Source organism: Amblyomma americanum, chromosome 6 (genome assembly GCF_052857255.1).
Source record: "Amblyomma americanum isolate KBUSLIRL-KWMA chromosome 6, ASM5285725v1, whole genome shotgun sequence".
Lineage (NCBI taxonomy): Eukaryota > Metazoa > Arthropoda > Arachnida > Ixodida > Ixodidae > Amblyomma > Amblyomma americanum.
In genome coordinates, this window is record NC_135502.1 from 126,352,288 (window position 1) to 126,377,433 (window position 25,146).

The 25,146-nt window shown below is 50.7% G+C and overlaps 1 protein-coding gene across 1 annotated transcript; it reads left to right on the top strand.

Annotated features, from left to right (window-relative positions):
* The first annotated feature begins 5,093 nt into the window (after positions 1-5,093).
* Positions 5,094-6,950, top strand: LOC144095502 (solute carrier family 22 member 7-like). The gene has a single exon (XM_077629223.1). It carries the CDS (start codon positions 5,094-5,096, stop codon positions 6,948-6,950), a length of 1,857 nt encoding a protein of 618 aa, XP_077485349.1.
* Positions 6,951-25,146: the final 18,196 nt, after the last annotated feature.

Genomic DNA, 25,146 nt, shown 5'->3' on the forward strand with positions numbered 1-25,146 from the left:
GAACCCCAACATTTAGCCCAGTTGACAGTGCCCCCACTCACAGAACAAAAGTTCTTCACAGTTTCAACCACAACACGAAAGCTTTTGCAGTCAGCACAAAATATGGCAATGTCTTCTGCATACGCCAGAACGCGGACCTCGGCTGTATGCAGACGAAAACCATAACTGCTGCTGCTTTGAATTATGCTCAAACAAAAGGGTTCATTATACAAACAAAATAGCAATGGTGACAGGGGGCAACCTCGACGCACAGAGCGTTGCACTCGGATGCGCGCACCCACCCCATTATTCACTATCAACCGCGTCGTGCATCCCCTGTACGCCATGGCTATGCCCTGAAAAATGACTGATCCGACATTCACGTGCTCTAACAGAGAGAACAAGAGGTCATGCGGCAACCTGTCAAAGGCTTTTTTTAGATCAAGCTGGAGCATCGCGATGCTTTCATGCATGGCGTCGCAACACTCGAGCATAGACCGGGCTGCGTGGATGTTGGTATATATGGTGCGACCTTTAATACCACAGGTCTGATGTGGCCCTACTAATTCTTGCATAACAGTTTGGAGTCGTTTAGCCAGAATTTTTGTAAAGATCTTATAATCTACATTCGTCAGGGATATTGGCCGGTAAGCGGTAACGTGTCGCAGTCTAGTTTCATCGTCGCTTTTTGGTATTAAAATTGTGTGGGCTGTTAGAAATGACAAGGAAAGCATATCCTTGTCATAAGCCTCATTAAAAAACGCAGCCATAACTTCTGCAAAATCATTCTCGAATACCTTATAGAGCGATGCTACTAGCCCATCTGGTCCCGGAGACTTTCCAGGGTTGAGGTCTTGTATGACTTTCCGCACTTCGTCGGTTGAAATAGCCATTTCTAACCCTTCTTTCGTTTCGTCACTAAGCTTGGCATTAAGGACAGTAAATGGGTTTTAAAGTCTTCGGTTCTTTCGTGTAACCAAAAATCCAGCTATAGTATTCATAAAAGGCCCTCTTTATATTTGCTTTATCGGAGTAAATTACACCGTTCCACTCCATTTTCAGTATGTCATTCTTGTGGGCATGCCTCTTTTCCAAGCCGAGAGCACGTTTCGTGGACATTTCGTCCGCTATCAGGCGTTGTGCCCTCGCTGTCACGATCGCTCCTTGATACCGCTCCGCATCTATTGCCACTATAGTTTCCGCTTAGCGGAGCGAATTTCTTCGATGCATGCTCATGGCTGCTTGCCCTGTTGCGCTGTCAAAACCCTCAAGTCATCTCTAAGCATATTTTCCTCCACTCTTTGTTTTTGCTTTATATCGCACGATCTTTCAATAGCTGTCATTTTCATTGCCTGCTTAAATATTTTCTACTTCACTCCTAGAAGTTCATTGTCCTCGATTTGCAGTTCGCGTATCGCCAACGCTGCACGTTCCATAAAGATATCACCTTTCAGCAGCTTTTCATTAAGTTTCCAGGTTTCCCACATAAATTTGCTTTTCGTTCCTTTTTTTTCTTCAGGGAAGACAACAAAACAATGGTCACTAAGCGGCACTGGTTGTACGAGGTATTCGGCGGAGAATGGCATCAGTTCGGCAGATACATAAGCCCGATCCAAACGTGCGTGACTCGTTCCCTGGAAACGGGTAAAACGAACGCCAGAACCACACCTGAGACAATCGCCAACGTCTTCGAGATGACAGCGATCAGTTACGTCACTCAAACAGGCAGTATACTCGCATCTCTATAGGGAGTCGAACTGGTCTTGTCGCGTGCCATGCATACGCAGTTGAAATCGCCAAGACAGACGACCAGACGGTCTGTATCTCAATAGTTTCCAACTGTCTCAAAAAGTTTTCGCCTCTCCTCCACGTTAGTGTGCGCGTAAATACAGGTGACGCGCCATTCCAGACCAGCAAATGTCATGTCACAGAGAATACAACGACCGAAAATGCAAGTCTGAACTCTTTCCACAATCACTCCCAGAGACTGGCGGATCAAAAGCATGCACCCTGCCGATGTACCCACCGCATGAGACACGCAAACGTCGTATCGGCTGCTGAACGGACGCACCATACTGTAGGTCTGGTCTTGACTCTCGATTTTGGTTTCTTGTACCGCTACAATATCCAATTCCAGCTCAGTCACGAGTCGTAACAGCTGATTTTGCCTCCTCCTGGATGAAAGACCTATGACATTGAGCGTGGCTACGACGAGGTGTCTTTCAAAAGCCGCCATCACTTAGCAAGACCAGGCCACCAGTACGGCGCTTAACTCTGTATGCACAACGTCGCGCCGTGTAGTGTCGTCCCGCCATTATTAGGACTTTGAGTTCACGCGAGGAAACAACGACGATCGTTGCCCGCTGGTGACACGCTGCTTTTTCACCTCGCCGGCGTCCCGCTAGCTTTGTAGCAGACGTTGCCTTTGCTCCGGGCTCATTGCATCGACGTCTTCGCGGCGCCGTTTAGCAGCAGCAGCGTCGACCTCCATGGATTGCCCGTTGCCTTTTTCAGCGGGGCATGGGATATCCTGCCGTTGCTCGGTAACCTTGTTCGTGACTGCCGCCTCGGGTGGCTGAGCGTTGGTTCAACAGTCGGTGGCGTGTCGTTTTCCTTGTCGTCGCGCTTCAATGCAGCCGTTAGGGTCTCGACCACTGGGTTAGAGGCGGCCTGCCCAGCTTCATCATCGTCCATATGCAGCTCACTGTTTCCGCCGACCGTTCCTCGCCCAGCCGCGCGGGCGTACGACTTCATGCATTCAGCCTCTTCGTGCCCATACGCGTGGCACTGGCTACACTTGCATGCAAGTCTTCCATTTAACAGTGATATGCCCGGCGTCGAGCAGCTTTTTCTTGGCCTCCTCGCTGTGGAAGTTTACTAACCAGACGTGCGACATCTGGTATGCTCCGATACCGCCCACCTGTTCGATGACGCCGGCTTCTTTCATCGGCTGGCGGAAATCTTCAATCCTGCAAGGCCTTCAAGAGGTGTCGCAGTGACGAACAACCATTGTTTTCAGTCTTTCTCCGGTAGGCAGGTGCGGTAGAACAATCCTGTAGTCTTTCAAACCGTCCAAAAACGATGTTCCGCGGCCAGCATCGACCGTTATCACAGCTCGCGAAGAGCCAGCCATCCTGCGTCCTTTCACGACCGCGGCCGGAATCAGAATGACTCGACCACTGAGGAACTTTCTTGTCATTATTGCATGGAAATAGTGCCGAAAATAAAACTGTAAGCATGCTTACGCCACACAACACCAGGCCACCATACCCCCGCACAACCCCACCTCCTAAAACATCAATAGTCCGGCAGGCACACACATGCACCCGAATAGGAGAGCCAGCCAGGCGGCTCTTCCATGGCAGCATATACTCCCCGTACCAAAGCGCACTGCTCATGGAACAAAGATTTCGACGACCGTGGTAATTCGGTGTGGTGGTCTATCATGCGGCTCTTCCAGAGACTAAATAATCCCAGCAATATAAACAGATCATATGGCGCAACGCAGTTTTCATCCACTGGCAAAAAACATACTGTAGGGTGTGATGCCAATGTCCTTCTTAATTGCTCGTTGTAATATGTCCCAGATGAACATAGCATAAATGCACACAATAAAACAGTGGTCAATTGTCTCTGGTGTATTGGCAGAAATTCACCGTCCATGGCGCAAGCATCTGCTTAGCATGAAGTCATGCCTTAACAGGCAGCGTAGATGTGTGCAGTCTAAAGAATAATGTCTTTGCCGAAGAACATTCGCCTAACACGTTTTAAAACACTGGTGTCAAGGAACTCCAGAAACGGTTGCTGGTACAACGGTACAGGAAACAAATACTCTGTAAGTGCCTGAGTCATCTGCCATCTGGAGAGGCTATACAGGTAGTCTAAAGTAAAGCGCACAGTGAGGAAATTGAAGGCGTCAGCAAATTTCCTTAAGGAATCCCCATAAAGGCCCCTCACGAGCGTCTCCGGTCGGTGCGACGACTGACCACTGAGGAACGTTGGTTCCAATTCATTAAAGGAAGGCCTTGTGTCACCTTTTTAGAAAAAATTTAAGAGTGAAATAAAAATAAAAAAAGAAAAGTAAAGAAGGGCTTGTGTGATTTCATATGCAAATAGGACAGGCAACTGAAGGGACCGATTAAAGCTATCGCGTCGTAAGTGGCCCACGAATTTTTTTATCCGTGAGTGTCATTTTAAAACTAAAGCGCTGCTTAACACGGTCCCAACCACGAACCTTCTGTGAAGCCTCGGAGTAACTCGGGTACGCTCATGTTAGTTCCGAGAAGCGTCGCTCAAGCTGCAGCAAATGAGAGGAAACTCGAGTGAGGTGGGAGGAGCGTCGCGCTACTTGTAGCCAATGGGAGGGTGACCTTGAGGGTGGCCCTGAGGGTGACCTTGGTCAAACCTATCATAGCAAAAGCCCATGCAGAAATAAAATAAATATTGCCGTGACTGCGTTTTGAACCAGCGGAGGAACGAACAGATCTGCTTCGAGAGGAGTGCACTTTGGTGCGCGGAATATATGCTGCCCTGGAAGAGCCGCCTAGCTGGCTCCTCTATCTAGATGCATATGTGCGCCTCTCAAACCTTTGATGTTTGGGAATGTGGGGACGTGCAGGGGTATGGTGGCCTGCTGTTTTGAGGCGTAAGCAAACTCAGGTTTTTTTTCTTTTCGGCACTATTTCCATGCACTACGCTATCGCCGCTGTCGATCATGCCTCGCATTAAACTGCAACACGCACTCGCGCTGTGCACTCCACATTGTCGTCTTCATCAACTTTCATCTCTGGCGCGAACAGATGAGATCAGCTTAACCTCGATCAGAGCTTAACCTGGGTCTAATATCGTCGCCAGATGGGCCGATGGCCCAGCAAAGCAAAACGATGAGCCAATCAAGCTAAGCACATGCTTTCGCACGCCTACTCGGTTTAACTACGCTAAAACCCTATCAATTTTTTTTTAATTTGGTGCACCATGGCGCTGTTCTGTCATTGTGCAGAATTTCACAAAGTTGTATCATCTGCAGGCCCTGTAAACTAAAAATACATCTGTAAGCATTCAAAATGGTCACGTAGTATGACTGAAGCAGATCGATATGTTATGCACGCGGCATTATGGCGGAAGGAGAAGAAGCTTCCTGCCTGCAGAAGAAAAAGAAGTTGACTACTCGGACCGTGGACCGAAGAGAGAATGCAAACCTAGGAATTTTAATTCCCGAGAACATCCTCCAAACCGAGGACATGGCCATTTTCCTTCCTAGTCGACTGGAAGGCCATAACCTTCTATCGAGCGAAGAATTTGACTGTTACGACGGCTTCGGCCAAGGCGCCTTCCAGATGCGTATGTTGGTTCTCTGCAGCCTCGCGGTCTACCTTGTGAACACCCATACGTTCGTGATCCCCCTGACTGTGAAGGATGTGGACCACTGGTGCAAGCGACCACCAGGTCTGAACATGACCAATATTGAATGGAGGAACGTGGCCATCCCTACTGAAGCGGGCGGACGGTACAGTAGCTGTCTCCAGTACTCGAACACCTATGACCAGAACGACACCAGGACGCTACCGTGCGTAGCGTGGGAATACGACGAAGAACAAGCGGTTACTTCAGCAGTCAGCAAATGGGACCTGGGGTGTGACCGACGGCCACTGCGCGTTGCACTTTCCTTCATGCACATCGCTGGCGCCGCCATTTTCGGCATTGCAGGTGGATCTGTCGCTGACAGCATAGGCCGTAGGCCGGTCCTTCTGGAATCCACGGTGATCTTGCTGTCCTCTACTTTTGGTCTATGCCTCGCGACGACCTATCCTGTGCACGCCGTGATAAAATTCTTCGCCTCGGGAAGTGTGAACGCCTTTTATATTGCCACCGGCATCCTCTTCTTCGAAGTCACGACCCACGAAAACCGTCCGCTGCACGTCGTCATCGCCGGGGTAGTAGCGGCCGTTGCTTCCGATCTGTGGGTCGTGATGATGACACCGCTCAGCATCCGCTGGGAGTTTAAACAAGCACTCTTCCTGGCACCCACGGTCCTGTCAGCCGCAGCTGTCTGCGTGGCTGTGGAGTCTCCACGGTGGCTGGTCGCGAAGGCCCGGTTGGAGATGGCGGAGGACGTCATGCTCGTCGCCGCTGAGACGAACCTCTTTTCCTTGCACAACACTGCGTACCTGCTGGACAAGTTGAGGAAGAAAGTGATCGATCACAATCACCAACTCCAGCGAACGGCAACTTTGGAGATACTCCAAGGAGTCTCTAGTCGTAAGCGTGCCTTTGCCACTTTCTTTGCCTATTTTTCCTTGCAATTCGTTCTGCGAGTCGTGAATGCCTCTTCGACGATGCGGCAGACTCCCGTTTTGCAATGGGTCTCCTTGGCGCTTGTCGTGCTCAGTTTTCTGACGATGCTTTTGGTGATCACTCGGGTCACCATGCTGCAGTTAATCAGCACCTGCTACGTATTTCTCGGCGTACTGCAGTGCATCTTGAGCCTGACTATCACGACTGATTTCACCGTTGTGAACCAGGCTCTTCTTCTGTCTGCCAAGGCTGTGGCCTTCACTGGGAACATAGTCTGCGCCGTGTACAACCTGGAGCTCTTCCCGACGGCTGTTCGCGGCACCGCTTGTGGCTGGATTCACGCACTCGGCGCTCTGGGCGCCATCATAGCGTCTGTGGCAATTCCGCTGCAGTACGCTGGTCGCAACGACGTATCTTTTGCTATGGCGGGCTGCCTGATGTTCGCTTCCCTGCTGGCTCTACAAACACTTCCCAGCAACACTACAGCTGAATGTGCCAAGATCGCTGTGAGGCGCGCATCCGTCTTCAGGCAGCACAACATGGAGCGCATGAAGGAGACACTCGAACAACGAGAACCAGTTCACCAAACCAGGGGCTCCAAGTCAGTGTCGATTAATGCTTCGGAAAGGTCGAGGATCAGCACGTCTAGGGGAAGCAGCCGTAGCTGGCCCCACTAGATAGTCACATACGCAAGATCATTGCTCTCGGCGTGCGGTAAACCTACCTTAAGTACTCTTTAGCTGCGCACTATGGTTATTTTGTCTTCAAGGCGGCGCTTCGATGGAGCGCATGGACATCGGAGAGTCAGAATTTTTTTTAAGGACGCTGGCAGTGAAGTGCCGATGAAAAAGATTTGCTTTTGCGCTTAAGGCACGCTTTGCTGTACGTGTGCTGGTTCGATATTTTCGTGAGCAAATGGTCACTGAAGCATGCTACAGATGCGTGACTGTTGTTATTGCTACGTGGTCTGTCCGGAATGACTGTGGAATAACTATCGTGTGTGCCACTCGCGTAAGGGCCGTTTACCGATGCAATCGGTTTTGGATTGTTTGCCACTGACTGAGTTGGAATGTCTGAAAATATGCGCGCCAAAAGAATGTGAGCGAAAGATTTGAATTGTTGGCCACTGACTGAGTTGTAATGCCTGAAAAATATGCGTGCCAAAAGAATGTGATCGAAATATTCGCTTTAGCCATCTTTCACCCTAACTGCTGCTTGACAGCGACCTGTACAATAGGTGTAGAGCGCCTGCACCTGGATTGTGCCATTAGTCTTTTAAATACGTCAGTAACTCTGGATTAAAATGTTTATTTATTCCAGTGGCTCCTGTTTTCAACCACAATCCCCAATGCGCGAGAGTGAGCATGAAAAGGAGCAAAACCAGTTTTGAAATGCACAGGCGATCATAAGATGCAAGGCGACTAATCTGCTTTCAGCAGTATTTGTTGTACAAGTCGCTTTCACAATGACCACTTTTGCCTCGTTGAATTTCATTTAACCATCGCTTTTTCGTTACGCAACCACTTTTGTGGCCTCTGGAGGGTGGAGCTGGGTGGAGGCGCGTAGGAAGGAGGTATTTTTACCGGTGTGTGCCCGGCGGAGCACCCAATGGATAGAATTGCATTGAATATTATGACCACACCTTTTGTATCTAGCAGGCATCGTACAACGCCCAAACATTGTAATAAAAATTTAAGGACGAGAAAAAAAACTTGCCCACAAACACACGCTGATATGTGAATGTGTAGTATTTAGCTCTAATGTGGTTGACAAACTCATAAACGCACAAAACTATGGATACATTAGCATATTAGATACATTTGGATGCATTAGCATATCATTCACTGCGTTACCTACGCTGTAAACTGAGCAAGCACGACACTTTAGTTTGCTGTGCCGTAGCGTCCTTCAAGTGCACGTGCATGCAGTGCCACCATACAGTGACAAGAAGAATAAACTTTATTCTGAAAGTTTTTTCGATGTGAGCAGCGTGGGTTGCCCCGCACTTCTTTCTTCTAGTCCAGGGCTTCTATGGAGACAGAAATCACACGGGCTCGGTCTATGAAGGCGATCTGGTCCTCAAGGACCATGCTTGTCAAATCCGCTTCCCGCTGCACCAATGTGGGACTTATGTGTGAAAGCGCTGCCGGGTTAGGTTGGTAGGCCCACGTGGTGTGGAATAGAGTAGCCCTCTCCTCGCAATGGGGACATCTATCCTCATAGGTGGTGGGATGAATTTTGCTCAGTATATTGCCACCTGGTGTTCTCAGGTGGCGCTGAAGTGTCTTCGAAGACGTTGAAGTGTCTCTCGCTGGCTGGCTGGCTGCTTGCTGTATTCTGCTGGTTAGCGACCTGTCTCCCTGTTTTCCGTTACATATTTTGGTGTAGGCGCTGGGTAAAGATCCCTGTATATGTCTCATACTCCTCCGGATACCCTGGGCTCCAGTCCTTCGCTAGTGGACATCCCCGTGCACCGTGCTAGCCGGAGAAATCAAGGCCTACCTCCCGAACACGGGCTTTTGGAGTCTGCCAGAGCACCCACCCATCGACCTGTCATGCCAGCTGCTGCCTACTACACCTTGCAGAATCCGCGACTGCCCAAACCATTCCACGGAAGTCAGCTCGAAGACGTAGAGGACTGGCTTCTCGAGTTTGAACGCGTGGCCTCATTCAACCAGTGGGACGACGCCGCTAAACTTCGAAACGTCTTCTTTAGTCTCGAGGATGGTGCACGTACCTGGTACGAAAACCGAGAAGACGCCCTAACATCATGGCACGAGTTCCGCCGACGCCTGCTGGAGACCTACACCAGCACGGATCGTCGAGAACGGGCTGAACGGGCTTTGCAGTCTCGCATTCAGATGCCGAATGAGACTGTAAGCATGTACGTGGAGGATATGACTCGTCTCTTCCGGCGAGCTGACCCGGCCATGCCCGAAGATAAAAAGGTGCGCCATCTCATGCGCGGCGTTAAAGAGCAACTTTTCGCTGGCCTCGTGCGCAGTCCACCTGGGACTGTTGCTGAGTTTCTCTCGGAGGCGGTCACGATGGAGAAGATGCTCTTGCGGCGGTCTACCACCTACGACCGGCCGGTACTCGCCGCTTCACTTACAGAGCCGCTTCCTGCCTTCGGGGCTAACCCTGGTCTTCTCCGCGACCTGATCCGCTCCGTTGTGCGCGAAGAGCTCCAGGCGCTTTTCGGTGCTCCCCTGCCGACGGCCGGCTCTCTCGCTAGCCTGGTCCGCGAAGAGGTTCAAGCCTTGAGACCTTCGTTCCCGTCCGTTGACCCGCCGCCTTTACCAACGGAGTGCCGTCGTCCAACGTACGCTGAAGCCTTGCAACGTCCTGCGCCCTCTTCGGCGCAGTTTCCTCCGTCCAATCAAGGCTCGCTGTTTACCGCACACCCCGACACGTACTACATCGACAATCGACGATCACCCCAGCGGAAGACGGACCTGTGGCGTGCTCCGGATCGGCGGCGTCTCTGCTTTCACTGCGGGGAACCCGGTCATCTGTATCGCCAGTGCCCGTATCGACAGCTTGGGCTGCAGGGGTTCCCTATCGACATGCCCCGTCCACCAAGAGGTCAACGACCCCGGGAGATCGAGGACTACGTAGCCCAGCAGCGCATGGCGACAATTCCCCAGCGGCAGTCTCGGTCTCCATCACCACGCCGACCTTCGCCACAGCCCCAAAGCTCCTCCTGGATGGCGCAGAGACGGTCGCCAAGTCCCCGCCGGGAAAACTAAAGAGAGCGACCTCAGGGGGCGAGGCCGCTGGCAATCGATACGAACAAGACCCCCCGACAACGCGAACAGCGACCGACCGCGATTTAAAGGCAACGACTGCAGTACCTGAACTCGGAGATCGATTCTCGTTGGATATACCCGTGCTTCTCGATGGCTATAAGGTTAGTGCTTTGGTGGACACTGGCGCTGATTTCTCGATTTTAAGCGGAAAGCTAGCGGCGCTTCTTAAAAAAGTAATGACACCATGGTCCGGCACGCAGATTCGCACGGCTGGCGGACATGTCGTAACTCCGCTTGGCCTATGCACAGCAAGAGTCCAAATTCGCAGCTCCACATTTGTTGTCAGCTGCCTAGTTCTACCGAACTGCTCCCGTGACTGTATCCTTGGCGTTGATTTTCTCCGAGAGTATGGAGCTATTATTGACCTCCGAAAGCGCACTGTCACATTTTCTACCGAGAAAGCTGATGTTTACTCCGAGGACTGTCCACGCCGCGCCGCCCTTAGAATATCCGCCGAGAGCGTTTGGATTCCGCCACGCGCCAGCGTTTTTGTGAGTGTTCACTGCGACGGACTACGTGAAGGGACAGCGGTCGCAGAGGGCAACCTGTCCCTTTTGCTCACCCACGGCATCTGCTCAGCGCGAGGTCTCATCCATCTCCGCGACGGCGGCTCTGAGCTCCTGGTGACTAACTTCTCTAACGAGCCCCGGCACCTTTTTCGTGCTACTGCCATCGCATTCGCCGACCCCTTAGCGGAGGTTTCTGAATGTTTCGCGTTCGAAGCTGTTAGACCTGTGCGCCCATCCCTTGACATCAGCCCGGACCTTTCGGTGACTCAACAGCGAGAACTACGTGCCCTCCTACTTGAATACTCCTCCTGTTTCGCTTCTTCGTCGAAAGTCCGGCAAACGGCTCTTCTCAAGCACCGCATCATTACGCCCGACGATGCCCGCCCCATCCATCAGCAGCCGTACCGTATCTCACCGAAGGAGCGTGAGGCGATCCAAACGCAGGTGAAGGAGATGCTTTCAGATGGAATCATTCAACCTTCCAGCAGCCCCTGGTCTTCACCTGTCGTGCTGGTGAAGAAAAAGGATGGGACACTCCGCTTCTGCGTGGATTATCGGAAACTGAACAACATCCCCAAAAAAGACGTCTACCCGCTGCCTCGTATCGACGACTCGCTCGACAGACTTCGTCGCGCCCAGTACTTCTCCTCCATTGATTTAAAGAGTGGGTACTGGCAGATAGAGGTCGACGAGCGGGACCGCGAAAAAACGGCGTTCGTGACACCCGACGGACTGTACGAATTTAAAGTGCTACCTTTTGGGCTATGTTCAGCGCCGGCAACTTTCCAGCGGATGATGGATACCGTTCTCGCTGGACCAAAATGGCAAACTTGTTTGGTTTATCTCGATGATGTCGTCGTATTTTCCGAAACCTTTGCCGAACACCTTGAACGCCTGAGGACAGTATTAGATGCCCTCCGATCGGCCGACTTAACGCTAAAGCCCGAGAAGTGCCACTTTGGGTACAAAGAGTTGAAGTTTCTCGGTCACCTCGTGAGTGCCGATGGCGTTAAGCCCGACCCCGAGAAAACTGCTGCCGTCGCCAACTTTCCTGTTCCTGCAACAAAGAAAAGTGTGCGACGTTTTTTGGGTCTGTGCGCATATTACCGCCGCTTCATCGCCGACTTTTCAAAGATTGCCGCACCCCTGTACCACCTCACGCGCAATGATACACAGTTCGTGTGGGCTGCCGAGCAGCAGGAGGCTTTTGCCGAGCTGCGCAGACGACTGCTAACATCCCCTGTTCTTGCGCACTTTGATGAAGAGGCTGAAACCGAAGTCCACACCGACGCGAGCAACGTCGGCCTCGGCGCCGTACTCGTCCAACACCAAGGTGGCGTGGAAAGGGTCATCGCGTATGCAAGCCGCACGCTTTCTCGCGCTGAAACAAACTATTCGACCACAGAAAAAGAATGTCTTGCGGTTATGTGGGCAACCATGAAATTTCGTCCGTACCTCTACGGCCGCCCGTTCAAAGTAGTTACCGACCACCATTCGTTGTGCTGGCTTGCAAATCTTCGCGACCCATCGGGGCGCCTAGCCCGATGGAGCCTCCGCCTCCAAGAATTCGATTACACCATTGTGCACAAATCTGGCCAGACGCACGAAGACGCTGACGCACTCTCTCGCGCGCCCGTCGGGTTAGCGGATGATAGCATTGAGGACGAGAGTGGTTTTATTGGAGTTGTCAGCGCCTTAGACCTAATGACCCGCCAGCGAGCTGACCCAGACCTGCGACCTATCATTGATTATCTGGAGGGCCGAGCTTCTGTCGTACCCCGACAATTTTCTAGAAACCTGCCGGCCTTCTGTCTCCGGAACGGCATTTTGTTTAAGAAAAACTCCAGCACTGTTGACCGAGCGCACCTCCTCGTCGTTCCGGCAGATCTCCGCGCCGATATCCTTCTTGCTTGTCACGATGAGCCGACCTCCGGCCACTTGGGCTTTGCCCGCACACTTGCACGCGTGCGCCAGGTGTATTATTGGCCCAAACTTTCTCACGCCGTCCAGCGTTACGTCAGAGGCTGCCGCGATTGCCAACGTCGTAAGGCGCCTCCTCTCAAGCCAGCGGGCTTGCTCCAACCTATTGAACCCCCTCGGACGCCTTTTGATCAAGTCGGCATCGATCTTCTGGGCCCATTCCCTGTGTCATCGGCCGGTCATAAATGGATCATAGTCGCGACCGACTATTTAACAAGGTATGCGGAAACTAAAGCGGTGCAGCGCGGTACGTCATCTGAGATCGCCCAGTTTTTTATGCAACAAATCGTGCTGCGTCATGGCGCACCGTCCCACGTAATCACTGATCGAGGTACGGCGTTTACGGCACAGCTCATGCGCGACGTGTTCGAGCTCAGTCACACGAACCATCGCAAAACTACTGCCTATCACCCACAGACGAACGGGCTCACAGAGAGACTCAACAGAACGATCGCCGACATGATCGCAATGTACATAGACTCGCAGCACAAAACCTGGGACGAGATTCTCCCGTACGTCACATACGCTTACAACACGGCCACCCAGGAGACGACCCGATTTACACCATTTCGTCTGGTCTACGGACGTGACGTTCAGACGATGCTGGATGCAATGCTTCCATGCAGCACTGATGACCACCCACTCACGCCAGACGCCGAGCAGTTCGCTCAGCGCGCCGAGGAAGCACGTCAACTTGCCCGTCTTCACATTCAGCGGCAGCAGGGCACGGATGCACGCCGCTACAACCTCCGTCATCGGCACGTCGAATACCATCCGGGAGACCAAGTTTGGGTGCGGACCCCGGTACGCCGCCCAGGCTTGTCTGAAAAACTGATGTGCCGTTACTTTGGACCGTACCGAGTTTTGCGCCGCGTCACCGAAGTGACCTACGAAGTTCTTCCTGACGGGACTGTGCAGCCTCAGCGTCGTCCACCCCGCTCTGAGGTTGTGCACGTTGTCCGCATGAAACCCTACTTCACGCGGTAATGGATAGTACGCTCAGTGTTCTGCTAGTTTTCGCGTGGGACACCTTCGCCCACCTCCCTTGTACATTTTTGTGTGCTTGTGCTGTTTTTTTTCTCTTTCCACTGCCCATACTGCAACCCCGCTTTTGTTTTTCTTTTTTTTTTTGGAGGGGGAGTAATGCCACCTGGTGTTCTCAGGTGGCGCTGAAGTGTCTTCGAAGACGTTGAAGTGTCTCTCGCTGGCTGGCTGGCTGCTTGCTGTATTCTGCTGGTTAGCGACCTGTCTCCCTGTTTTCCGTTACAATATACAGGCAGGGAAAGCTGCCATCCTCGCTGTGTTGACGCTTTTCTTCGTAATTTTTGATAAACGTGGGTGCATCGTGTGGGGACCTGCCCTGCAGTCCCCTGTGTTTGCTTTCCCGCGAGGCACTGTGCAGCAGCAGCCTCGCCTCGAGGAGGAACACCTTCCCTTGTCAGTTACATCAACTAGCAAGAGAGGGCGCCAGCGTGACAGCGCGAGAGGCTTCTTCCAGCCCACGCACGGGAGAGGGCATGGGGCTCTTCTGTTGAGATCCTCGGCGCGAGCGGACGTGTCGCTCGCGGCTCCGCTCTTCGCCAGCGGGGCGAGGAAGCGATGTATCTCGTCCCGTCCGGCCTCGGAGTATGTCCCTTGCCTTAGCGCGGGCGAACATTCGCTCGCAACCTTACTGGTGAGTCGGACAACCTCGATTCATTAGCGTATCTTCTTGCTAGCTGGCGTTATTCTTGCTGTAGCAATAAATGCCTGTTTGTGTCAGCCAATGTGTCCTTCCTTTGTTCCCTCAGAGCAAGGCCCGCCGTGGTTGGCGTGTGCTCGGTAGCGTACGCGATCACGGGGTGGGGTCCGGGCAGTTTTGAACTCTGTCAGCCGCGGTTAAGAGAGGAGAACGTAAATATCCCCCTAGTCAACCCCACAATTGAGAGCCTCTTCTTTTCCAAGAAGAAAGCTATGTAAATAGAAGAAAATTTAGTAGCTGGCAAAAATCTAGAGAACCGGTTCGCGAGGTGCCGTTGCTGCGGCTAAAACGAATTCTGCTCATAGTTTTGTTTAACAGCTTGAAAACCAGCGAATTATATGGAAAACGACGTTAAGTTGTCGCTTATAAATTGAAATGTTGGCCAGAGTATGCGAAATGAAAGCGACCACCCCAATTTAGAGGGAGCTATGTCGCCGAAGAATGCAGCTGTAGCGGGTATTTGTTCCGAAGCGGACGAACAGCGCACCGCCATCTTGTCAACGCATCCCGTAACGTGCCAGTAGTAGTGCGCGCACAGCATCGTTTGTAGCGTACGCATGCCCGCAAGACGCCATGAGATACTCAGCATTCTGCGCATGCGCATTCTTTTCTCTCAGAGTCGTACGTACGCAAGCTCACTGCGTACATCACCTAAGACTGTTTATTGTTAGTCTACTAGCGTGGACTCACCATTGGCCACCACATTGTCAACCGTCTCTTCTTTAGTGCACTTTTCCAGCTAGTTGCGTTGTCCGCGTGCTCAGGCGTTTCATACAGGCAAATAGCGAGCGCCTGTTTGATCGTTGTGCCTCCTGTTGGGGGTGTCGGCGAGGGGCCTGTGCAGTGAGGGACCAGAAGTAGACGATGTTTCGCTGTGGGTATGTGTCATGTTTACTGAGGTAAACAACAGCACCGGCTTCTCTCTAAGGCAACGAAAACAGCAAAAACATTTTTCTAGTCTTTATACGACCTTTGCCCCACAATGGCCATAAGGTGCTAAAGAAGACCATTAAAGGTGCAGAAGAGGAATCTGAACGCGTCTTATTACCGCGGGAACTCTATCTACACGTTCCAGGCATCCTTAGAAACTTGGAATTATTGTCCAGTGCGGCCGATTGCCCTAATTAAATCGGATTAAACGTACCAGCTGCCGCTCTTTTTTTGAACTCAACGCGGTAGGTAGGAGGAGTCAGCCAGTCCCGTGGCGGCTTCCCGCTCTGCCATCGGCGGAGTGACACGTAAATCAAAGAGTCCACTTGTATTTTTTTTTTGGTGGGCCTAATTTGCGGCTATATTGTCTGTGACTGAAAATGTTTATTCACAGAAGCCTAAAAAACAAAATAAAAGCGAAAGCGAAGCCGCCACGGGACTTGCTGACGCGTTGGTTGACTCCGCCTGCCTACCACGTTGAGTTCAAAAAAAGGCGGCAGCCGGGACTTTTAATCCAGTTTAAAAAGGGCAATCGGCCACACAGGATAATAATTCGAAGTTTCTAAGAATGGCCGGGATGTGTAGATAGAGTTCGCGCTGTAAAAAGACGAGTTCAGATTCCTCTTTAGTGCACCTTTAAGGTCAGCCCAGCCGCCCGCGGCAAGACAACCCAGGACTCGACGCACCAGGTAGAAGCTGCCGAAAGTCGATGTGGCTCGGCTGTTAGGCATATGGGGCCGTTCTGAGCCTTCGCGCCGATTGGACGCCAAGTTTAGAGAAGATAACGGACCCTCTCATCGCCGCCGCGACCCCTGCTAGTGCGACAAAGGGCGCCTCATGGGGTCCTCCGTGGATCGGCGCCTGCTGTGGTCACGAGTTAGCCCCTGGAGCCAGAACCGGGTCACAGAACGACATGGACGCCAGCACTACTGCAGCGCGAGCCTACATGAGTACAGATGCTCCGCGGGCCATGTAGGCACAACCGCAATTAGCCGCTTGTTCCTCCCGACGGATACCGAGACCGGTCAAGATTCCTGGCCGTCCAGTTGAAGCATCACCTGCAAAGAAGGTAAGAGACGTCCCTAATATGCCAGTTACCGCTTACCCTGTGACTCCCCTCAAGCAAGCCTTCGGGGTGCACTGCAGGCCAACTGTAAGATTTGATACCACCAAGCTGCCCAACTAAATCATTCAAAGAGTTATCGACCCCACGCTTGGTACTGCAGGATACCAGGGCTTCGTAAGTCACGGGACATCTAACAGCGCCACTGTACGCTTAGCTAAACTTAAGGACGCAAAGAATTTGTGCACAATAGCACAGATACCAGTTTCGCCAGAAGAATATCTGCCAGTATAAATATATTTTACGCCATGTCCCAACACTCAGCGATGTGTCGTGTACGACCTATACTTAACTGATTCCTTTGAGACGGTGGCAAGAGAGCTATTATCAGCAACCCATACAGTGTTGGCTGCACCTTGTGTGGGGAACAACGGCACCTTCCAAGTGACATTACAGAGATCGTATACACTCGCCTCGACAGATTTCACTATAATGGATGCATAGTTCTCACTAAACAGTACAAGCCTAGAACATTTTGCTACTATAGATGCTACAAAGAGGGTCTGCAATTATTTTGTCGGAATGCAGTCGACCCGGGCTACCTAACAGAAACCGATGAGGTCAAATTTAGATGAGGACTATGCAAGTCCAATGGCCACGACATTAATTCTTCCCAGTGTCCGAAGAGAAAACAAAAGTTATAGTTAGCACGAGATGGGCGACACAATCGGATGACTCCATTAGTAGCGCAGAACAGGTTTGCTTTTCTATCGCCAGATCTGATGAGACGACTGAAGAGGTAGAGCCACTCATGTAGTACACGCAGGACAAGTCCTCCTATGCTACAACGCTCCAAAACGGACAATACAGAAAGCGCATGCAGTCGACGTGCGCTGCTGATGAGTTCCTTGAACTCGGACTGCACACGCCAGCAGGACGAAATAGGCAAAGATATTTCTGTGCTGGCAGCCCACATTGAACAGCCTTGCCAGAGGAAGGTGCGCATAGCTGAATGGCGAAAGGAAAGATCAGATCAGCAGGGAGCGATGCCTGCGTGCAGCAGATCAGCAAGGTTGGTAAATGTGACAAAAGTTGAACCAGCCGCCAACACTACAATATGGGAGGAGATACTACAGAGAGAAAAAGAGAATAAACTTTATTAATATAACGTAATTACGCGGGTGGTTCACCCAGGTCCGGGACACAATTGGCTTCTCCTCCCACTGCTCATGATTGAGTTCCTGCAAACTGTACGCTTACAGGTTGCTCGGGGAAGTTCCAAACCTTGTGGAGGATGTCGGAAATCTCTCCTCAGGCCGGGCATGCCTTTGTTGGGTATTGCGCGGGCCGAGTCTTATTGTGCCGAGCTGGGTTTGGGTTTGGGCTTGCACGTCTCGCCATATAGTGGCTTCCTGACGAGTGAGGTCTTTGTGGGGGGCTGCGTATTTCCTGCGACTAAATCGGTGGTAGTTAATGATTTCGCCGTATGTTAGTGGCGATGAAGGTTCGTAGGTGTACGGCGACGGGGCTCGGAATGTATGACCTCGAGCTATCCTGTCAGCCGCCTCACTGCCCTCTATGCCTTCGATGAGCTGGGATCCACAGAATACTGTGATGGGTGTACGTACCGGGAGTGTAATTCCTCATGATGTGGGCAGTCGCTTGGCAGAGTTCCCCATTGAGGTGCTCCTCGAAGGCTTTCTGCGAGTAGCTCATGATGGTAGACATTTGCTCTGTGGTGTCAGCATGCTTGATGGCAAGCGCGATTGCGACTTCTTCAGTGTCCGCTATGCTGTTTCGGCTTTGAACCGTGGCGCTGGCTATCTCCTCCCCGTGATTGGTTGTGACGGTTGCTACCGCAGCCACCCGGCCTTGGTAAGTGCTAGCGTCCAGGTAAAGGATGTTTGCTTTGAGACGTATGACCTTATGTTGTATTTGTTTGGCTCGGGCCTTTCGTCGTGTACCGTGGTGTATGGGGCTCATATCGGTTGGAATTGGGAGGATGTGATGCTCTCCGCGGGTGGCGAAGAGTTTTATGCTTTATTATCTTCTTCTAGTTTTACAAACAATATAAATTCTCCTACAACGTTAATGCAACAAAGCTGTACATTGCACATCTAAGCCAAACATTATAAATCCGCCGGACTTCAATCGTGGTTGTTTCTCCTGTGCTTTAAAGGGAGTCTGAAGGGAAACAACAAAATAGTCAAGACGGATAAATTATTCCTGCGAAGCACTAATGAAGTTTTGTTCTACGCGGAAATATAGCGGCGTAGCTGAGAAAACAGCAAATGAAAGTTTCCAAATCCTTTGAGACTCATAACGCCTGCGAAAAAAATGAAGTGTCGTGTGACGTGTTTGCTACCTGAATCAATAAGAGGCCCCAATTTCCACAGACCAAAAAATCTGTCGGAGACAGAACACCGAGAGTCAACAGATCAGTGGTCACGGCGCAGTGGTGCAAAAGCAGGCCGCCTCAGGCCCCACCACTATTTCGCTGGGGGATCTCCGCTTTATATATTGTGCGTCTGCGTCTCGTTGAAAGCTCCGTGGGTGCGACAGAAGCTACGCGAAGTTGCCTAGGACAGCCCCAGAATGCAGAACAAACTGCACTTCGCACTCACGCTTGTATACACTGCAGCGGCGATAGCGCGAGCGTGAGGCGTGAAGCGTACACGTAAGCTTCGTGGAATCCTCAAAAGTATGCGGGCAGCTGACATGCTCTCTTACGTATTCGTTAAACACCACATCTGAGTGAAAAAATCGCACTCGCATTAGTCATCAACGGCGCACTGTGCTGTCCATTATCGCCTGTTTGGTGCCTAACGACGCAGTTAGCATGACTGCCGACAACCCTTGTGATCGACTGTGCCGTGGTCGTTGCGATTTCTGCGTTCGTGTATGGCTTCCTGTGGGTTGTGAATGGAAATGGATCAGGATATATGCTGCAGTCTGCTGCCTTCGCACTTTTCAGCGGCGGCATCGCCGCCACGAAAAACGGAGTTGTGATGGAGGTGCCACGGAATCGCCCGCATGTGAATAAGCACGCAGCCCTCGACCCTGTTGTGTTTGTCTAAGCGATTCACTCACTCGCTAAAGGAACGCAGATCTGCGTCGTGGAGGATGAGACTCCTTTTAATTGAGTAACTTGAGTAACTGAGTAATTCAATAAGCTCAGCTGTTAGTCAGCACTTTTCTTTCCTTTGTGTCACCTTCATTTTGCTGCGCACCCACAATGAACACCTTTCAATGCCAGCCATGTGATCCACTAACCACTCGAAACCATACAACGCAAAGGAAGCCAGGGGACGAAGTAAGCACTTCCATGAGCCCCTTTGCATTACTTTGCGCTGCAACTTTTAACATAAATGGCTAACTAATTGGCTTCCGTGTGCCGTAATTTCAGGTATGTAGTCCGAGGGCTTTACACGTCTAAAAGCTGGAATTTCCCGCTTTGCGCGCGATTATAGGCGCGGACAGTACAGTATTTTTCAATATCGCCGGATATGGCGTGAAATTCTCTACGCTTGTTCTTTTACGAGGTTATGCTTCCGCTGTGCGTGCAGATACATTTTTATGCACCGGTCGGACACATTGCTTCTGTGAGCTATATGTATCCGGCGCGAAAAATCTAGTGAATAAAAAAATATTTGCAGAAACTTAACCCTGCTGAGGGGCTTGGACTATATATCATAAATCACAGTAATCAGCCACCTCCGGAACTAATGCACTGCTTTTATCTCGCCCTATCTAAAAAACATGTGTGAACGAGCGTAAAATACCCAACGTTTCGTAAAACATTACTGTTCACACGGGTCCGCTACATTTAAACGTTTTATCAGTACTAGGGTCAAAATGCACCCTCAGCTGTTCACATTCAAACCACACCTTTAAAACATAAATCTGCAACCTCCCTAGCCAGCTTGTGCTTTATTGTTTTGTTTTTTTTTTTGCATTCTTGACACCTTGTCTTAAGAGCACACGGTAATCTGTAGCGACGACACGGTGCCGGTCTTCAGCCGTAGTCGCACAGGGTTGCGATCCTTAATTGATATCATAAAACTTGGGACCGAGGAACGCCGTAACCAGTTGCACTATGGAGGCTAACTCTCCTAGATAACACCAGAAGAAACCTTCTTTCTAGATGTTCTCACTGTATACGACCACTGCATTCGCATCAGTCACTTCATTCCCGATCCACAGCTCCAAGCTACAAAGTGCTTTCAATTGTTTGTACCTAGGGGAACTGCGCAGGCTCAGTTCACCTCACACTGCACGATTCGTGCACTGGAGACACTGCGCAAACGCTTGCTTTCCACTTTTCGCATCGGCGCATCCATTGCGCGAAGGGTAGCTGCTTGCACTGATCACCGGTCGACCACTTCGGGAGAAAAAAACGCGTGGGGGTACCTCCTTTGCTGAAAAGTGCGAATAGCTGTCGGCAGGGGACGAGCGCATCATCCTGACGAACACGCATAAACCGGTTCAACGTATTTCTCTAGAAAAACCCTGGCTTCCGTGCCGGCCCCTAACGTAAAGCGTGCACGATGATCCACGCGGGGAAACCTTTTTCTTTAATGATCCAAATGAGACGTGACGGTGCATACATGTGGTAAATCTCAGCTATTTTTCGGGACATCTACAAAGCACATCCGCCTTTCCTCTACGCTGAAAACATGGCAGACCACGCGCTCGCTCAGCGCTTCATACGTTGACATGCACGCATGATGGCGCGTATAAAAAATAAGCAAACATTTTGCAACTTCATAACGCCCGCAGCCAGCAAAAAACAGCCGATTCGACGGCTTGAGAGAACGAAACCGTTTCGCAGGCCACGCCTCAAGCGCACACTGCGTGAATGCCGTCGAGAGCTCGCGGCTCTGAACTTGCTGCGTGCAATGGTTACGTACAACCTGGTACAACATGGTACGTACAGGTGCGCTCGGTCCTCGCCGCTGATAGGGTGTCTCCTTCACTTAGTAACAACTGTGCCACCGCTCGCCGTATCACGTACTCAGAGCGGAGAGGGACAAACAAAGAGCGGCTGCCTGGCAAAGCCTCACTAGACGACATCATGGCTGAACAGCGTACCGGGCCCTCGCGGCAAACGATTTGCAATCGAAGGCCAGCAGAGTTGGCTCATCCGGCTGATAGAGCTCGGAGACAAGCTGCCTTACAGCGGAAACGTGTGGCGTACGATACAGGGACGGATGAAGAACGAGAGCGGAGACTGGAGGAAAGTGCAACCTTGCTTAACCAGGAGTATGCGAGATTTTCGCTCGTCTTACTATGTTGAGCCGGGTTGAACTACAGCCAATTTTTTTATTCATTTCATTACGTTCTCTAATTATTACTACGACGTTTCGACTCATCATCAGCATCACCATCATCAGCCTGGCTACGCTCACTGCCGGAAAAAGGCCTCTCCCATGTCTCTCCAATTAACCCTGTCCTGTTCCAGCTGCGTCCACCCAATCCCTGGAAACTTTCTAATCTCATCCGTCCACCTAACCTTCTGCCGCCCCCTGCTACGCTTGCCTTCTCTTGGAATCCACTCTCTTACCCTTAAGGAGCAGCGGTTATCTTGCATTCGCATTACATGCCCTCCTCAAACCCATTTCTTCCTCTTGATTTCGACCAGGATGTCATTACCCAGTGTTTGATCCCTGACCTGCTGTGCCCTCTTGCTCTCTCTTAACGTTACATCCATAATTTTTTCTTTCCATAGCTCGCTGCGCTGCCCTGAAGTTGAACCCGTTTCGTTAGCATCCACGTTTCTGCCCCATAGGCGTGTAGCGGTAAAATACAGCTGTTATACATTTTCTCTTCAGAGACTAAGCCAGTCTAATTACCATTGGTGGCAAACAGCGCAACGACGCGGACAGAGTGGAAGAAAAATACAGGACAAGCGCTGACTCACAACTGAAATTTATTTAAGGAAAGCAGTACATTTTATAGACAACGTGGCCAACTTATCAGCTAGTACATAGACAAAACCCAAGTTTCTACGTGGCATCGAGGTATGCAACCTCACTGTCATATAATGAAATAGATGGCTCACTGACACATAACCTTGTTTTTTTCTTCATGTGATATGCTTCCATAATCTCTCGTGTTAATCGGGACGGGTGTTTGTAGAGGATATCACAGTAAGGCAATGAAGGAAAACAAAATTGGCAGTCTCGAACATGGTCAACTAGATGATTAGATTTGTTAGCTTCCAGATTATTTGCATGCACTTGGAAGCTAACAAATCTAATCATCTAGTTGACCATGTTCGAGACTGCCAATTTTGTTTTCCTTCATTGCCTTACTGTGATATCCTCTACAAACACCCGTCCCGATTAACACGAGAGATTATGGAAGCATATCACATGAAGAAAAAAACAAGGTTATGTGTCAGTGAGCCATCTATTTCATTATATGACAGTGAGGTTGCATACCTCGATGCCACGTAGAAACTTGGGTTTTGTCTATGTACTAGCTGATAAGTTGGCCACGTTGTCTATAAAATGTACTGCTTTCCTTAAATAAATTTCAGTTGTGAGTCAGCGCTTGTCCTGTATTTTTCTTCCACTCTGTCCGCGTCGTTGCGCTGTTTGCCACCAATATGTACCACCAACTCGCCCGTATGGCTATTGTGCTAATTACCATATTTTATCTCTGCAACAAACAACAAAAGTTGTTTCCAATGTTAAAGTACTAAACAGTATATAATATGTAATACTTCAGCATGAGCCCATCTATATAGGCCACAGATAAAATTTGTAACTCAATTTTTCTTTGAACAGCCCTCTTTTTTTATGCTTTGCAATCTGTCGGCCACACCATGACCATGGTTTTCCGATAAAGCTTCAATATGAATATCCCTATTGCCCTTTGGATAAGTCGTTCCTTTCATGCACGCCTTATCAGTGGCACGTGCGATTCTGTAAGCACAACGGATTGTGAATACATTTTGTGATGTACGCAAGCACATGCAATTACCGCTACGTGTACAGTATGTGTATTAGCGGCTATTGCAAGAAGGGGTGCAAAGGAAATTATGCTCGGTCGCGTTGCTGCACAGAACCAATGAGTGGTACTTGAGTGGCCCTGTCGGTGGCATTCGACTGAACTCGAGTATATGCCGTGATATGCCTTCGGCAAGTCAGAGGAAGTCTTACGTAATTTTATTCGGTGAATTCCCATTTTACTGCGTACTGTCTAGAGTCCGATACGTTATGACTGCTTATAAGAAATCTTTTGTGACACACAAAAGGTAAAGTTTTCATGCTTTTTTGTAGTTTTTATTATTAAAGCGCTCCAGCATTAGTGCGCTATACGCCGCCTTACCTGTTTCCTATGCGCCGCTCCTTTCCTTTTGTTTTCCATTCTTTTTCTTCCCCCTCAGCAGCAAAAACAACCCCAAGGGTGCCAAGCTGAGTCAAACGCTCCAATTCCTGGGTCTCACAATTCTTAACGATCCCCAAGAAAACACGCGGGTCGGAAATAGCGTTAGCATAGATACCTCACCGGATCTCACACTCTCCAAAAACATTCCCGACGCCCGCTGGTCCAACACGAAACACACACTGGGAAGCGACCATTAGATACTAGCCACGACATTTGACACGAAATTGCACAAACTGCACCTCATCCGCACTCGCATTACTGACTGGGATAGGTTCAGGCGCTTACGAGAGCAGACTGCCCCCGGTCAGATCAACCCAACGGAGTGGACCGCTGCACTCAAAGACGACGTCAAGACCACCACGGTCGAGACGCCTACTGAGGAGCCGCATCAAACGATAGACTCTAAACTCCTCCACATGTGTGAAGCGTAGACCCTTGAGAACGTACATTCAATTACGTCCGATCATTCCTATCCGAGTGGACCGCACAGCTTGTATTATGTGGCCTCAAATCGGAGCCCATTCCTCTGGGAAGCCAAGGCACACCACTATAGGTTCGGTGCTCTCGCCTTTCCTCTTTAACCTTGCACTCATTACGCTACCCCCCAAACTCGCCACATTGCCGGGGCTGCAGCACACCTCATAGGCGGACGACATCATCCTGTGGGTAACCACTGGGAATGACGGTCAAATAGAAGATATTTTGCAGCAGGCGGTTGACATAATTGAAACTTACGCATCGGGAGCGCGCCTTGAATGCTCGCACTCGAAATCAGAACTGCTGGTTCTTAGGGCGAAGCCACGCGGTAGAAACGCAAACCTGACCCCGCCGACCCCTCTGAATGGATATGTGCAAATACTTCCGGTCAAGGAGGTCCAAACTATACGCATACTGGGCATGTAAATACAGAACAATTGCAAAACCACCGAAACAATCAACAGACTCACGGCCACGGTCAATCAGACTGTGCGGCTAATCAGAGGGATCTCCAGCGAGAGACGAGGCATGAAAGAGAAAGATCTATGTCGACTTGTGCAGGCTTTCGTGCTGAGCAGGATCGTCAACTTCCTCCCTTGCCTACAACTGCAGCTCGCGGAAAGGAACAAGGTCGACGCTGCAATCCGGCAGGCCTACAAGGCGGCCCTTGGGCTCTCGCACAGTACGCCTACGGAAAGGTTGCTGGCGCTTGGGGTACAAAATACACTCTCGGAGCTGTGTGAGGCGCACCTCGTTTCCCAGCTCGGACAACTCACTCGTACGAGCGCGGGAAGGGCCATCCTATACAGACTAAAGATGTGCGAACAGCTCCCAGAGAGAGGCTCTAAAACACAATACCCACGCACATCAGGAAAGCTCTTTTAATTAAACCCCTACTCAAGAACATGCACCCCGCGCACCACGAAGGCCGACGCACAGCGAGGGCTCGCGCCCTGCACACCAAATACG